Here is a 15,025-nt window from a genome sequence, read left to right as displayed (position 1 = left end):
CTCTCCCTACAGCCTCCATCCATGGCTTGAGTGCTGTTGAGCACCCAACCACACATTGCTCCAGGCACGGTAACCAATATCCTGCAAATAACTTAATCATTTTGGATTTTAAAAAAGCATCAGCTAAGTGTAATGTAATGTAAAATATGGTCACATTATGGCCATAATAAATTGCCACAAGCAGCAATTCTTTAAAATAGCAAGAATACATTTAATTTCTGTGTGTAAATGTTTTATCACACTTTTTTAAGACTGCTGTGAAGCCATCTTGTATCTAGACCAGAATGTCATATTCAGTGTTAGGCGTCTCATTCAATTTTCTTGCTTTAGTAATTAAAAGCCAAGCACAGAAAAAGAAAACATTATGGTATTATTATCATCATTATTATTTTATCAATTAATTGAAAATGTTTTATTTTTGCAACGCTCCAAACAGGGATTTCGCTGGTATTGAAAATGATCCTCTCCAGCGATGGTGAAATCAAAAGAAGCGCTGGGGAGTTCAGAGGCCCTCCCCATTCACCCACACCCACCCATGGACTCAGACCCAGGCACTCCGCTCCGGCCCTCTGCACTTGTCTCTGGTCACTCCAATGAGGGAGTTGTGACGTCCAGCCCCCTCTGCATGGATGTCACCTGTGGAACCAGCTCTGGTGAAAGTATGCCAAAGCTATATACAACACACGTAAAAAATAGGACAAAATATGACAGAGATACAGTATATCCAACACTGGTAAAATTATTACAAAGATATACCCAACACTGGTTCAAAAAATACAACAGATATATACCCAACACTGATAAAAAATACAACAGAGATGTATCCCACAGTGGTAAAGGTATGACAGTGGGTATGGGTATGCATGGGTATACAGTGTGGAAGAGCGAGGTTAGAAGAAGGGTAGAGTGAGTGAGAGAGAGAGAGAGAGAGAGAGAGATGGATAGAATGCAGTGTGATAAGAATGGAGACAAAGAGATAAAGGACACTGTCCGTCTCCTTACTACAAGAAATGTTTATGATGTTAATATTCAGGGTGTGTGTAAAATTACAACAAAAAAACAACTTGTGACTTATGAAGAAGATCAAAGCAAGGGACTCAGCAGGGTTTTGTAAATATTTGTCCTGTCAAACACAAACAAGTTTTTGTTGTTGATGATAAACAAAGGTTTGTGCTATTTCATATGGAAATGAAAGTGGTAAGATTTTAAAAAGAAGCAATTCAAATCAATATATACAAACACTGCATTGTGAGATAATGTATTGCTTTAACTACTATGAGTTTGACAGAGGGCAGAATTGTGCTATGCTATAATCTCAGTAACATAACATCCACAGTGACAACCAGCTGTGCATGAAGAGATGGAACAAATTTGCGTATACATTAGTGTGAGATTTTTTTGAGCCAATAATAGTTTGCCCACATCGCAAACAGCCATTGATCTTTCACTAACACATTTAAATCATAATTGATATTCACAGTGCATGCTCTTTATGTTTCATATTGATACATTTGTGTCAAATACTGATCATGATGTCAGCATGTCTACACGGCAACCCCCCTGGCCCAGGTTGTAACCTTCACTTCAAAGCAAGAGAAAACGTACTGTGTGTGTGTGTGTGTGTGTGTGTGTGTGTGTGTGTGTGTGTGTGTGTGTGTGTGTGTGTGTGTGTGTGCGTGTGCGTGCGTGTGTGTGTGTGTGTTTGTGATTTAAGTCGTTTTATACAATAAGTTGATGTAAAAATTTGAACTGATGGTGTTTACTATACTAGTACAGTAAGTGTCTCTCAATGAAGACATGTCAGTGTCCTCCTTACTAAATTTTGCCTTTCAGTATCCGTCTTTGTTACACACACTAAAATATCAAAACCACACGCAAGCTATATCCTATTGCCCAGCGCTGTACAGTACCTAATGCACCATGGCAATGCTAGTCAAATTGACTCAAGTTGTTCACTCACTTACTTGCACAGGACAAAGTAAACGGCAAGGCATTCAGACAATCATGGATATTTGCTGCAGATCTTTTGTCATACAACAGTCCAAAATAAAAACAGTGGGTCTGGAATACAAGCAAGGGTAAAAAAAAAAGAAAACCTCTCATGTGGGATAATCGGAAACACATCTTCATGGCAACAGTATTATCATATTATAGCTGTACAAATGCAAAACATTTAAATAGCAACACATGTTGTGTTTGGGTAATAAAAATAACAACCCAAATTTAAGATGGGCGCATGTAGACCTTGTATTTTCTACATTAAAAAAGATTGATTTTTCCAAGGCAGTTTCTTTTTATTGTGTTTGCTTTCTTTTCTCTGTTCTGCCCCAGTCACTCAGTACCACACACACACACACACACACACACACACACACACACACACACACACACACACACACACACACACACACACACACACACACACACACACACACACACACACACTTCCTCCTACACTCAACAAGTCACTCTTTGGAAATCTAACCAGATCTGGGCCGTATATGGGCCAGGGGAGGGCTGCAGTAGCCAGGTGGGAATGGGATGTCCGCAGTGGTGCTTACACTTCAGGCCCTAAAATGCATATCTTCTCCTATTCAGGCGCAACAGCCAACAATGGGAAACATCTGAACACATACTACTCTGCGCATGTTTTGTCTTGTTCTTCCTCACACACATTTAGACCCTTGAAATTGCACGGCCATATGTACGATACTGCAAGAACAACACATTATGTGCTACTTTTTGTATTTCCTTCCTCAGCTTATGTCAGATAACATTAACCCTCCTGTTATCCTTGGGGTCTATTTCACCCCATTCAATGTTTAACGTCTGAAAAATACATAAAGTACATAATTCTTTTCATTCATCTTTGATTACTTTTCCTAAATATATGGGGTCAATGTGAAAAAAGTGAAATTTCCACAAAAATGTTTTCCCTAAGTGCTGTACACATTTTGGTTACATCTGTGTTCCTTGGGGTCAATTTGGCCCCACATTTTTTAAGTGTATTAAACAAATGGAACATCCATATTTTGCTAATACATGTTCAAATCTGTCTAGATTATGTAAAATACATGAACATAAGTTATTCAGAACAGAACATTTTGCTTTATTTAGGGCTCTGATAACTAACAATATGTATGATGTGGACGAGGGCCAAAACTAAGTCAAGGCAACTTTTGGGCAGTTGTTGCACATTTTCACCTAGTCATGGATTAGTTCTTTTGGTGTGTGGGCTGTGTGTGGGGGTGCTAGGACTTATCTAAAGGGCTTTTTATGTTCCCAACAGAGCAACAGTAAATATCTGAGGCATAAACCGGTGCAAAAGTTTTTGCTTCTACTGATTTTATGGACATTTAAATGACTGGGGTCAAAATGACCCCAAGGATCACGGATGTAACCTAAATCTGAGGATAGCAGGAGGGTTAACATATTGCAGAAGTCTGGTACTCTATTTTTTGCAATTTTGTTTCATATCACTGTGGCGGTCACTTTGTAGAAAAAGACGCCTACAGCCAAAAACATGCCTGCTACAGAAAGTAAACACCATACTATTTTCAGACAGGTTTTGTTTTACCCCTCTCTAGGTCATGAAGCCAGTGAAAAGTTTAAATATTGCATGTTTCTGTGGTTCGATATGCTTATGTATGCATAGCCCAAGCTAATGTATTATGTATGCAGCATGCCAACAGTTACAGCCCAGCTCAATGTATAATGTATTGTGCATTGTATGCCAACTGTTTCTGTCTATGGATACATATGTCTGAGGGCTAAATGGTGTACATCTTTCATTGCCCGTTCTCTCTTACACACACAATCCATGGATATTTCTCTCTCTCTCTCTCTCTCTCTCTCTCTCTCTCTCTCTCTCTCTCTCTCTCTCTCTCTCTCTCTCTCTCTCTCTCTCTCTCTCTCTCTCTCTCACTCACACACACACATACACACACACTGAGCTGTTAGTGATGTTACATTTTTGCCTTTGTGTGCATTGTGAGCATGTGTACAAGAGAGAGCACACAACAGAATGTAGGCTCCGTGTCTTGTCTCTGAGCTGTGTGAGAATGCTGCTCGTGCGCTCACGTCTATCGGCGTGTGGCCGCAGAGGGTGTGTTCACTGCGTGACAGTCGGTGGCACTGGCACATCTCGCTGTCATTGTGGTTTCCTTGCCCGACAGGAAGGCCGTGCCACGGGCACATTTCTCTGCTTGCGGCTTGTGAGAACACGGATGTAACCGACCTCCGGGCTCCGGATCCTTCTGTACCGGGGGTCCTATGCTCCCTGTTTCTTTGTGCTTCGGTGTTGTCAGGACTAGGAGTGTAATCACCGGGAGATGCGTGGTCAAACTGTGAGAGGTCACCTCGCGAGCGTTGAAGTCTGTGTTTGGGCCACTGGTCATTGGGAGGTCACCATCAAGGTCGTCAGCTTACAGATGTCGCGAAATCAATTCCACGCAAGTTTCGAGGAGGGGCAAAATGGTGCGACATCTGATTTTGATATGACGACCATGAAATGTATATGTTAGATGTAGGCTATATTTTTACATGTGCGTTCTCTCCGAAGTGGGATCTGTCGTGAACCGCTCGGATGAAATGCGTACCAGGAGTTTGACATGCTGGGGTTGCAATATGAAAGTGGCCATTATCACGATGAAAGTCATGCAAACAATTACCAAGAAATCCACTGCATAGGACTGGCCTTTCACATATGGTTTGGGAGACTGTAATTTCCAATTCGTTGGTCAGTTAAAGCACGCCAGCCCTCCCTGTAGCCCATACGATAGTCCTAAAATTAAAGAAATTCAGAGATGATTTTAGAATTGTTATAATTTGTTTTCTTTTGAATTTTTTTGTTGGGGGAGTTATTGCAAAATGGCGAATTAGAGTTTGGTTCCCTGCCCATGCAAGCAGGCCTAAATAAGGCTCAGGACATCCGCGCCACTTGTAAGCACAAACTGTTCAAGGACTCCAGTAACAAGTGGAAAACAATCTCTGCTACTTGACTGACAATGATCACCATAACACATGCCAAATTGTTGTTGCCTAATTGCTCAGTCATCTGGTGCACGTCTGCAATTGCTTCGGGCAAACCTGATTATCTTCACATCACGGTCAGTTTTTGCGGTTATATTTTAATTATGTTTTTTAATAGGACCATAACTTATCTCCAGCACAGGGCTGCATTCATGCAATGGACTCTTCCAGTCCCTGTTCTGCAAAAAAGTGTGGGTCATCTCATCATTTCACCGCTATGTCAGCCGCCTGAGGAAGAACTGAAAACGCGCACCGTTGTTTACACTCAATGGACACATTGCCTTTTGCTGGGGATCTGCGAGACTCGTCACAAAATAACTAATAGCAGCCAAATCAGGTGTATATTGTACTCTCCTCCGCAGTGCAAAAACATCGCCAGATATGGTATTATTTTCATCAAATGACACCCATCTATGCAACCCATCTACGGATACCGTCGGTGAGGAAGCAGGCCTAGTAAAATTTTTCATCCAGATTGAAACCTAAATAATATTCCCTCCTAAACTCCTTGCTAAGACACTGAGGAAAGTTACATTCCACATTTTGACGTCTCTGGTGCGCTGTTGTCTGTATTTTGTAAAAAAAAAATAAAAATAAAAAATAAAAAATACTTTTTAAGTAGGCCTAACCGAATTGGTGCGAAGTTCAAGGTCGTCGAACGGTATTTGGTGAGCCTTTACGCAGCATTGCTTAAGCTACCCTGAATCAGTTAGGCCCTGATGCTCCGCGTGCTGTCCTCCTAAAATAAAATAGACCGTAACTCAACACCCAGCCCTCTTCTCTTTCTTTTTTATCTCGCTGCACGAGAGATGCAGCGGCTCAAGTCCGGCTTGACCGCTTGCTATCCGATCCAGTCCATATGCACAAATCACGACGTGGCCCACCGTCAAAGCGCATGCAGGAATGTTTCTCTTTTGAAGAACTTCGACCCATTCCAGCACACGACCCATTCTTGTTTCCAATAAATATAGCCTATATATCGCTACAACATGAATTACATTTTAGTTAAAGAAAATTAGTTTTGAATCATGCTACCCTAAAACAAAAACGTTCGTCTAAATTAATCTCTCCGAACCAATAGGCTGCAAAACACATGCTCATGTTCAATATGCTGATTTATTTCGCTCATTCGTTTAAGGCAGATACATTGATGCATAAAGTGATTAAAATGAATGGCAGCAAGTGAGGTAGGCATACCCCCTATCTGAGGCTGTCTCAAAGTATATAATAGCCTACAGGAAAAACTAGTGTCCACTCCATTTTGATTAGACTATGTTTGTGTGTGTTTTTCCCCCGAAAAAAAATATGTTTGCCCATAATGATGGTCTGGCAGGGTGTTTTAGTTCCCCCCTTTTCTTTCTTTTTTTTGATGACAGAAAAAATAATTACCGGTAGTTGGCTTTTTCTATCACTTATATTTCAACACCACGACTCCTACCAAGCAAAAGCCTACCATAGGCTATTATTACGATGACGATTATGATCATGAATAATAGCCTAAAATAATAATAATAATAATAATAATAATAATAATAATAATAATAATAATAATAATAATAATAATAATAATAATAATAATAATAACAACAGGCCTACTACTAGTTTAAATAAAACAATGGACCTAATAGGACCACTCGTTGTATATATTTTATTCTTTTACATTTTTTTTATTTGTAAAGCATCCATATTTTCCACATTAATTTAATAGCCAAAAGACCGAGGGAGAAACTTACACTGCATGAATGGGGAAAACGTATGTGTGTGTGTCTGTGTGCCTCCATTGCTTGGGGAGGAAGCCCCTCGTTTTGGCCCTGGCGCGGTAAACACGCAGACCACTTCTGTTGATTCTTTGGGCTGAGGGCGACATACCTCGCCTCACTGAGCCCAAATAAACGCACCACGACAATTGCATGTCTTGAACGCCCAATAGGGCGTTTTCAGCATGCATGTATTTTTTGTTAACACACGTCCTTCAATATAGACATAGACATAGACATTCGTGTAACTTTGAACATTTTATATTTCGCATATTTAATTTTCAAACTAGCCATTTGTCTTTTTTGTTCAAAACACCTTCCGATCCCACGCCTTTCATAGGCCTACCTGTCTCATAGCTGAGTGCAGAATTCAATTATAGCTACTTTGATGTTTTGTGTTGTCCAGTTTGTGGGGGGAAAAGGCCAGGAAAATAGACGGTTGCTAATTATTAGTCTAGTGTTTAGTAGGCCTTTTCCTGGTAGGTTTGTGTAGGCCTACGTTTTCATTGTATTTTCGACCCACGAGGGTAAAACGGAAACCTGGATAGATCATTTAGTCTATAAATGGCCTACAAATAGAGCCATAATTTAGCAAACAATGGAAAGGAATACAAACAAAAACGCGTTTCTTTTGTAGGCCTATGGGTGGTTCATAAAGCACCTTAAGCCACTCAGGCCTATCTGCAGTGTCTGACATATGTTCCGGTTATAGCCAGAAGCAGGGGAGATTATGTTTTGATCGCTGTTGCTTAATAAGCATTGTTGCCGGGGCGCCAATACGACGGTATTTTTGGGGGGGTATCGAGAAGGGCCATTTGGTCTGTAGCCTGTAGCCTAGCAGAGACGAAACAGCCTTCCTGTCTGTGGCTTCAAGTTTGTTCTGGCATGGTGATACCAACCGACACTGACACCCTTGAAAACTGAGATTTTATTTCTCCTACATTTGGCAGGGGGACTTGGAAGGATTTTGTTGCCAGCGCAAAAGTTCACGAGTCAGCCGTGATGACATTTCATAACTTTTTTTTTTCAGAAAGGGCGAGACTGTTAATCCAAAACTTTTAGGACACCGACAACTGTAGTCCTGATGGCTCGATTTAACCTCAGTTTTGATTGCATTGCCATCGATTTGGGCTATATCATACAAAATACCTGCAATTAGTTATTCCCATTACGCACAGCTTTAGTCTAAATTCATAACAGTTCTGTTTACCAACTGATGGTACATCAACCTTGATAACGTGTAAGCGTGATGAACAAACTGTAACAAATAATTAATTATAGCTACATAAACAAAATTTAATGAGTTTAAAATCACATGTTAGCAAGTGATTAGTGAGGAAAACAGATGAGGTGTAGACATGGTATTAGAGGAAGAGACATGCCTGGTGTAAATGTGTCCAAATGTTTGGAGCGTTTCTTTTTGACCTTTCACGAAGTTGCCTGTTATCCCTCATAAGAATACTTTCCTATATTAAACCAGCATGCGCTGCCCTAACAACGCGCATAGTGCCTTGTTAGCCTTGCAAATGTGAGAGATTCTTAACATCTCATGCCTACAAGTTTTAACGGTCTCTGACTCGCTCGTCCCCTCGCTCTCTCCACACCAACACACTTTCACTCTCTCCCTATTGACACACACATGCACATGAACACCGCAGCTGATTACAAATGAGTGGTGGAATGACACAGTGAGTTAACTAATGAGGGTTGGGGAACTGTAAGGTCCCAGTGTAGTCAGTGTTCTCATGTGGCCTTGTTCTTTACCCATCCACAGCCACATACATTGGTAAAGTAACTTTCTACAGTAACATTTACAGTAACTTTCACTGACCTAAAGTCTCTTTAACACACACACACACACACACACACACACACACACACACACACACACACACACACACACACACACACACACACACACACACACACACAAATTGTGTTATGTTAAAACTTATTATACATTTGTTTGGCGGGAAATTAATGAACCTTCATATTATTTATTCGAGAAAGAATGAAAACATTAAAAGTTGGTTAGACATTTTCGCGTGTTGACACCATGCACTGAAATGAGAACATTAATGGAAGAAGGGGGAAAAGAAAAGAAAAAAACGTAGTGACATAATTACAACTGGCAAATTGCTATGTAGACAATCTTTGGAGTGCGCGCTTGTGCCTCCAGCCTTGTGCGCATGCAGGCCCGTGAGGTTTTTTTTAATGTGTGTGCGCGCGCGTGTGTGGAATGGGTGGTGGTTGTGTAGCAGGGTTAATTTGAAGCTGTTCAAACAGAGTGATGTCTTTCAACACGCGTTAGTACTTTCGAAGATCTCACACACCGAACTTTCTGCCCCTCAGATTAAGCTCGCACCCAGAGAAAGTGTCGTCGCCTGGACAGCAGCCGCAGTTGTGGCGCACGAGCTGAGGCTGCTGTCATTATTCTCACCAATTATAGTATTCACTCTAACGCAGTAAACCCATCACTATTACGGTCTCGTTACAATCACTTTGGTAAAATCTACACAATGCATTAGGAATCCACAGAGAAGAATTCTCCTCCACATACCACAGCACAACTGCAATTTCAGATTGTAGCCTTCTTGGGGAATCGATTATATCGATAAGCATGCCCTTTTAATAGAGAATGTTAAGAGAAAACCTCTAAGGATAAAAGAAAATAAATTAAATCAAATAGGCTACCAAGGCCAATTGGTTATGTCTGCATTTCCACAGGCGAGAGTGGTGTAAACTAGATCAAGGCCTACTCCACAAATAAAGACAAGCAGCCCTAGCTTTCAGGAGGCCGAGTAGGGGCCTGCAAAACACACAACCCTATGCCACATTTAGGGAACGTCCAAATAAGAATCCACTCATAGTTCAACACTTTTACGCACAGAGTGACAGCTCGCCCATCCTCAATGTTTGATTCTTTCACGCAAGTCCAGAACTAGACCAACTGCTGCATCAAACACAGACCCCGGTCTCTCAGTTCACGCCGCGACTACAAGCTTCCTGGATTACAAACCTAATTTAGCACCGACTTGTAGCGGACCGACTAGCCGGCTTGTCAACAAAGAAGTTGAAGCCCACTGACCACTAAAAGCAAATCATACCTTTGACAAACACAGAAAACAGTTAGTGATCTGTACCCAAACTTAGCCTATGTCTTTTAAGTATAAAGTAAGAGGACATTTGCAGGGAAGGTGTCTGGGAGTAGTGCGCCAAAACTGGGCTCATATGCGCTATGTTGTTGTGAAAGCCCCATTTCACGTGCAGAGGAATTCAAAATAAACACCTTGTCCGCGAATGTAATTCATTAAATATTTTTATTGTAAAGGGTAGATATGAAACTATTGACGGATCGAATTCATTTTTTTTTTATTAATCGCAAGGTTTACATGCAGTCGCTCTCCAATGTAAAATACAAGAGAAAGTTAGATAGTGTGTTCTTAGCACATGACAAGAGGGATCTTATCATTTCAAGAACACTGTAATCCATACAAAATCATAACTGAAAATGGCCTTCGGGAGAGAACCTAGAATATGTAACGTCTCGGGTCATACCCCGGCAAAGGTCACGAATCTTTCCAAAGCTCGGCTCTAAAATAATAACCATGATAATAACAATAATTAAGACATTTTATTGTATTGCATTTCTCTTAACCATGCTCTTACATTCTAGCAAATACCTTCAGATCTCCTACCACGTGTGCTCTCCCCGTGCCGACCAAAACATCCCCAAAACGCTTTATTTCCGCTCCATTTCCAGCTCAGTGATTAAGTGTCCGGCCTTGTTTGGTTTGTCATCTCTCACATCAAGTTTACTTCTTCCTTTCATGATATTGTTCTTTGAGAATTGTCCATACACGCACACACGTGTCCATTCAAAATGCGTGAAGTCCCATCTTTTTCTAAGAGCCGAGGTCGACCAAGTTGGACGACATAGGGTTCAGTATGGTCTCATGGTGCAGAGCGTGATGATGGTGTACTGAATCCGCGCTCGGTACCGGGATGGCGCTGGGCCCGGGTGGCGGTGCCAATCCGTGCAAGGACTGCAGTCCCGAGTTCGACGTCAGGAGTAAAGCCGGACTGGACGAGGTGTGGTCTGGGGTCCCAGAGGGCGTTTTGTCGTCGTCCGAGCTGCCGAGTATCGTTTTGTTTCCGTTCATTGAGGACGAGAGTGAGTTGTGACTGTTCGTGTTGGAGTTCTCGTTGTTTTCCCTGCAAGGCAGAAGCAAGCGATTAAATTGGGTCGCGAGTGACTAAGCACAGCACACTCATTTTAGTCTCCAAGTTCATTCATAAACATCAACAGGCAAAGTTGGGGTAGAAATGACACCGCCACTGTTTACATATAGCCTGCGGCTTGGTGCTCCCTGTAGGCTCGCAATTATGATGGGTGATCTGTCTTTCAGCTTGGGTCTTTTGCCTTTCTATTTGGTCTCAGTAAGAGCCAATGTCCCGTACACCGTTTGTTTTACATGTGGGCTACAACACTGTTAATAGCCTGGTGTTATGGCTATAAGAGTATTGCCATTTTTGTTCCTATTTGTGGAGAATTTGCCTTTTCCTCTCTTTATGACGCATGCCCGACATAGGTTAGGTAGCAGAATTGATCATTGAGAACATAATTGATTATGAATAATAATGGCCTAAATCTGAAACGTGTTATGTTTTTTTTTTTCATATCGAAGCTGAACTTTAGCTTTAACCCCATTTCTCCCTGACTGTGTGTCTGCATTTCTGTCTCTCCTCGTGTGTGTGTGTGTGTGTGTGTGTGTGTGTGTGTGTGTGTGTGTGTGTGTGTGTGTGTGTGTGTGTGTGTGTGTGTGTGTGTGTGTGTGTGTGTGTGTGAGTGAGAGGGAGAGAGAGAGAGAAAAGGGGGTACACATTTTTCTCTATAATTTATTATAAATTCATTTAAATGATTTACTAAAATAATATTTCCAACTACTGTTAAGACTTTAGCTTAGTTAAATAGCCTAGAATGTCTCTAAGTATTTGAAGAATTTGACCTGGGATTTTCAGCTTGCTAGTTTTAACGCCTCGGCCTACACAGTGCAACGCATCAATGTTTACACAAGATGAAAGCACCCTAATGATCCAGAAGCCATTCTTTGTGTTCACTCGAGTCGTGTATTAAAGCTCAATTACGTTTTAATTCGCAGTTACTCATACTTTTAAGAAGTAGAGTCAATGATTTATGCTGCGGTCGGAGCTCCAGTCACCCGCCGGCGGCTGAAACCAGACACCGTCTCCCTGAACACCTGACAGCACAGATCTTTCTGTTCACTCCAAAATGCCAGACTTGAAATGTTCACGCAGAACACATAAAGCCCATTTAAAAAAAGCATTAAGTATGGAGAGAATAACCTAATAAAGTGGTATTGTTTGGAATGTCTTCCTTAATTCAAGGTTTGCTTGTTTGTGTATTCTTATTATTAGTTTTGTGTTCTGTGTCATGAAAAATATAATGCATTACATGACTAAAAGACCATCATTTAGTGTTAAAGAGTTAATGTGTTAACTTATAAATAACTATAATAATAATCATGTTTGTAAGCCTATGCATACAGAATCTACAAGAAAACTTTGAAGCAAAAAATATTATAGGCCTATACAACCACAATGATGAATATTTTCCCATCTTACCTCTAAGTGTATTTGAGTGTAGGCTAATAGCCCACTAACGTATATAACGGAATAAAGAATTAAGAATTCCAAAGACGAGGAAACTCGGTGGTACCCGATCGCATGAACACAGGGAGGGAGGACTTTTGTTGATGTCTTCAAATGATTTGCCGAAAATACCGTATGGCTCATAAAAAATATGTAGACGACTACGTCGTGTTTTATTTTTGAAATGGTTAAGTCAAAATCCGAGCAGAGCCTCCTGATGTTGCGTTTTTGGGGAGTGCATAACATGCGGTGCTTCTGAGTAAACATCCAATGGCTCGTACCTCTCCTTCGCCTCTGCTGCACGGTCTCTTTGTCGCCTGTTTTTGAACCAGTTGCTGACTTGCGTGGTGGTCAGACCGGTAGCCTCGGCCAACTCTCTCTTCTCCCGCGGGGAAGGGTACGGGTTGTGGGTGTACCACTCCCTTAGTATGCTCCGGCTCTTCTCTTTGAAGCAGTAGCTGGTCTCCTCGCCGTCCCAGATCGACCGGGGCAAGGGAAACTTTCTGCGGACACGGTACTTTCCCACCGCCCCAAGAGGGCGGCCCCGGAGCTTCTCTGCTTCAATGTAGTGCGCCTTGAGCCACAGCTGTTGCAGCTTGGGGTGGTTGTGTGGCGAGAACTGGTGGCTTTCTAGTATTTTATAAAGCTCCCTGAAGTTTCCCCGATGGAAAGCGACTACCGCCTTGGCTTTGAGGACGCTCTCATTCTTGTGTAGGTGCTCGCACGCCGGGAGGGACCAGAGAAAGCGCCCTAGCCGCTCGATGTTACCACCTTGTTGTAAAACCTCACAAACGCACGCCACTTGCTCTTGCGTAAAACCAAAAGTCGGGAGCATAGACATGGTTTCTGCTGGGTAGGCGCGGAGATGCCCTCTTCTTCTTCTGGGTCTGCCTCTGTGTGAGTGCTGGAGCAGCAGAGAGCTGACACCCGAAGTCCATGAACGGCAAAAACTTCAGTTCAGAAGTGTCTCCAAATGACGAAGATACAATCCACTGCGGAGCTAGAGAGGGGGAAAGCGCTCTTCTGCCCCCGCTTAGAGATGTAAATACAGCATATCCATCAAATAGTGTCGAGAGGCGAAAAGTTTTAGTCCTCCTAGAGCCGTTCGCCACCTTTTCTGGGTCCTTTCAGCATAACGCACTCCCGAAGTCCAAGCTCGCTCTCTTGTTTTAATAATATTATTCTAAGCTGGCAAGAAAAGCGATTATGTGAACTGTGATTGGTTGGTTATCTGACCCGGGGATGGTGAGGATAAGACAATAGTTTTAGTCAAATTATTTGCCATGGTTACGCTGTCATTCAAAGAAACCTGATATCCTTTGAGGTGGCTCCCTGGCTCGGCTGACTGATTGTTGCCTTCATTTCTTTCCCGCCTACCGATAGAAATATAGCTCCGTTTTTCCGTCTATAATGGATTTTTTGCCTGCCTCCTTGACTGACACTTGGAGTAGCCAAACAGCGCAGGGCTCAGTAGCGGTGATGCCTCACGAAAGGGGAGGATGGCGCCAGAGCGCAATGCAATCCACGCTGTGCGCCTTGAAGCCAAGTCCGCATGAGGGACAACCCCTTGTCCTGTCCGTGTCCATAACCAGGAAACGAGACCCGGTCCATATGTCCATGCATACCCCTTCGTATTATAAACTTAACACACTGTGCGAAGCCTACTTGGGGTAGCAGATACTACAACAAAACGTGTGATTTTCCGATTTGATTGACACGTTTGCGTTTGTTACCGTGCCAACTTTTGGCACACTAAATACGACTGACATAATCAATGCAATTGTCAGGAAATGTTCAGTTCAAACCTGCTTATAGATACACAATAAATGTATGGCTAAGGGCAATAACGGATTGCCATGCCTTGTGCATTATTAAATAGGCTCGTTGTGGGCATGGCATTACCGGTGGGAGAAAACCTCTTTGGGTGCCGCTTACCACGGTGCAAAGCTCCAGCCCTGAAATCAAGGAGCCATATAACTTTTATGACTCGACCAAATAAACATCAGTTGCTGTGCCATTATAAATGGCTTTTTGGACAGTAAACGTATAGCCTATGTGTAACCTATCAATCAGGAGAAGCTGTCGCAGAAGATGAACAACTTTCCAACTTTTTTGCTTGCTTGTTGTGAAGGACCGCGCCGCAAGATGCCCCGGTAAGAACTCAGTCGGGAGGGGGGAGTGCACCAACACCGGAGCACACTCCAAAATTATGGGGAGCTTACTTCGGTCATGTTTGTGTGATGAAATCGTCTTCAGTAGTTTAAATAGACCCCCTCCAATTTACTAGTAACCTGCTGTCTCTCATCCATGCTGCCGCGGGCAGGCTTCGCTCTTTGGGCATTGGCCACTTGATGACTCGGTGACTAGTCTTTAATTAAGTCAGCTGCGCGCAGTAATGAGTGGGATACGGCGGGGTAGCGTATAACATCTAAGCTGTCACTCTCACTTGTACAGTAGACTTCAGAACCTGCGCGCAAAGTGGAAGACACCAGTAGCATCTTTGATCGCTATGAGCGTTTCTGATCTCAAACACTTCATAACAGCAAAGGAAAAAAACAACACAG

General features: G+C 42.4%; 1 protein-coding gene across 1 annotated transcript; it reads right to left on the bottom strand.

Annotated features, from left to right (window-relative positions):
- Positions 1–8,754: 8,754 nt before the first annotated feature.
- Positions 8,755–13,818, bottom strand: six2a (SIX homeobox 2a). Its single transcript, XM_063191020.1, has 2 exons — positions 12,743–13,818; positions 8,755–11,003 (listed from the first exon to the last, which is right to left on the bottom strand). Exons 1-2 carry the CDS (start codon positions 13,300–13,302, stop codon positions 10,694–10,696), a joined length of 870 nt encoding a protein of 289 aa, XP_063047090.1. The 5' UTR covers positions 13,303–13,818; the 3' UTR covers positions 8,755–10,693.
- Between the last annotated feature and the right edge of the window lie 1,207 nt (positions 13,819–15,025).

Source organism: Engraulis encrasicolus, chromosome 24 (assembly GCF_034702125.1).
Source record: "Engraulis encrasicolus isolate BLACKSEA-1 chromosome 24, IST_EnEncr_1.0, whole genome shotgun sequence".
Lineage (NCBI taxonomy): Eukaryota > Metazoa > Chordata > Actinopteri > Clupeiformes > Engraulidae > Engraulis > Engraulis encrasicolus.
This window is presented reverse-complemented; position numbering and strand designations above follow the sequence as displayed.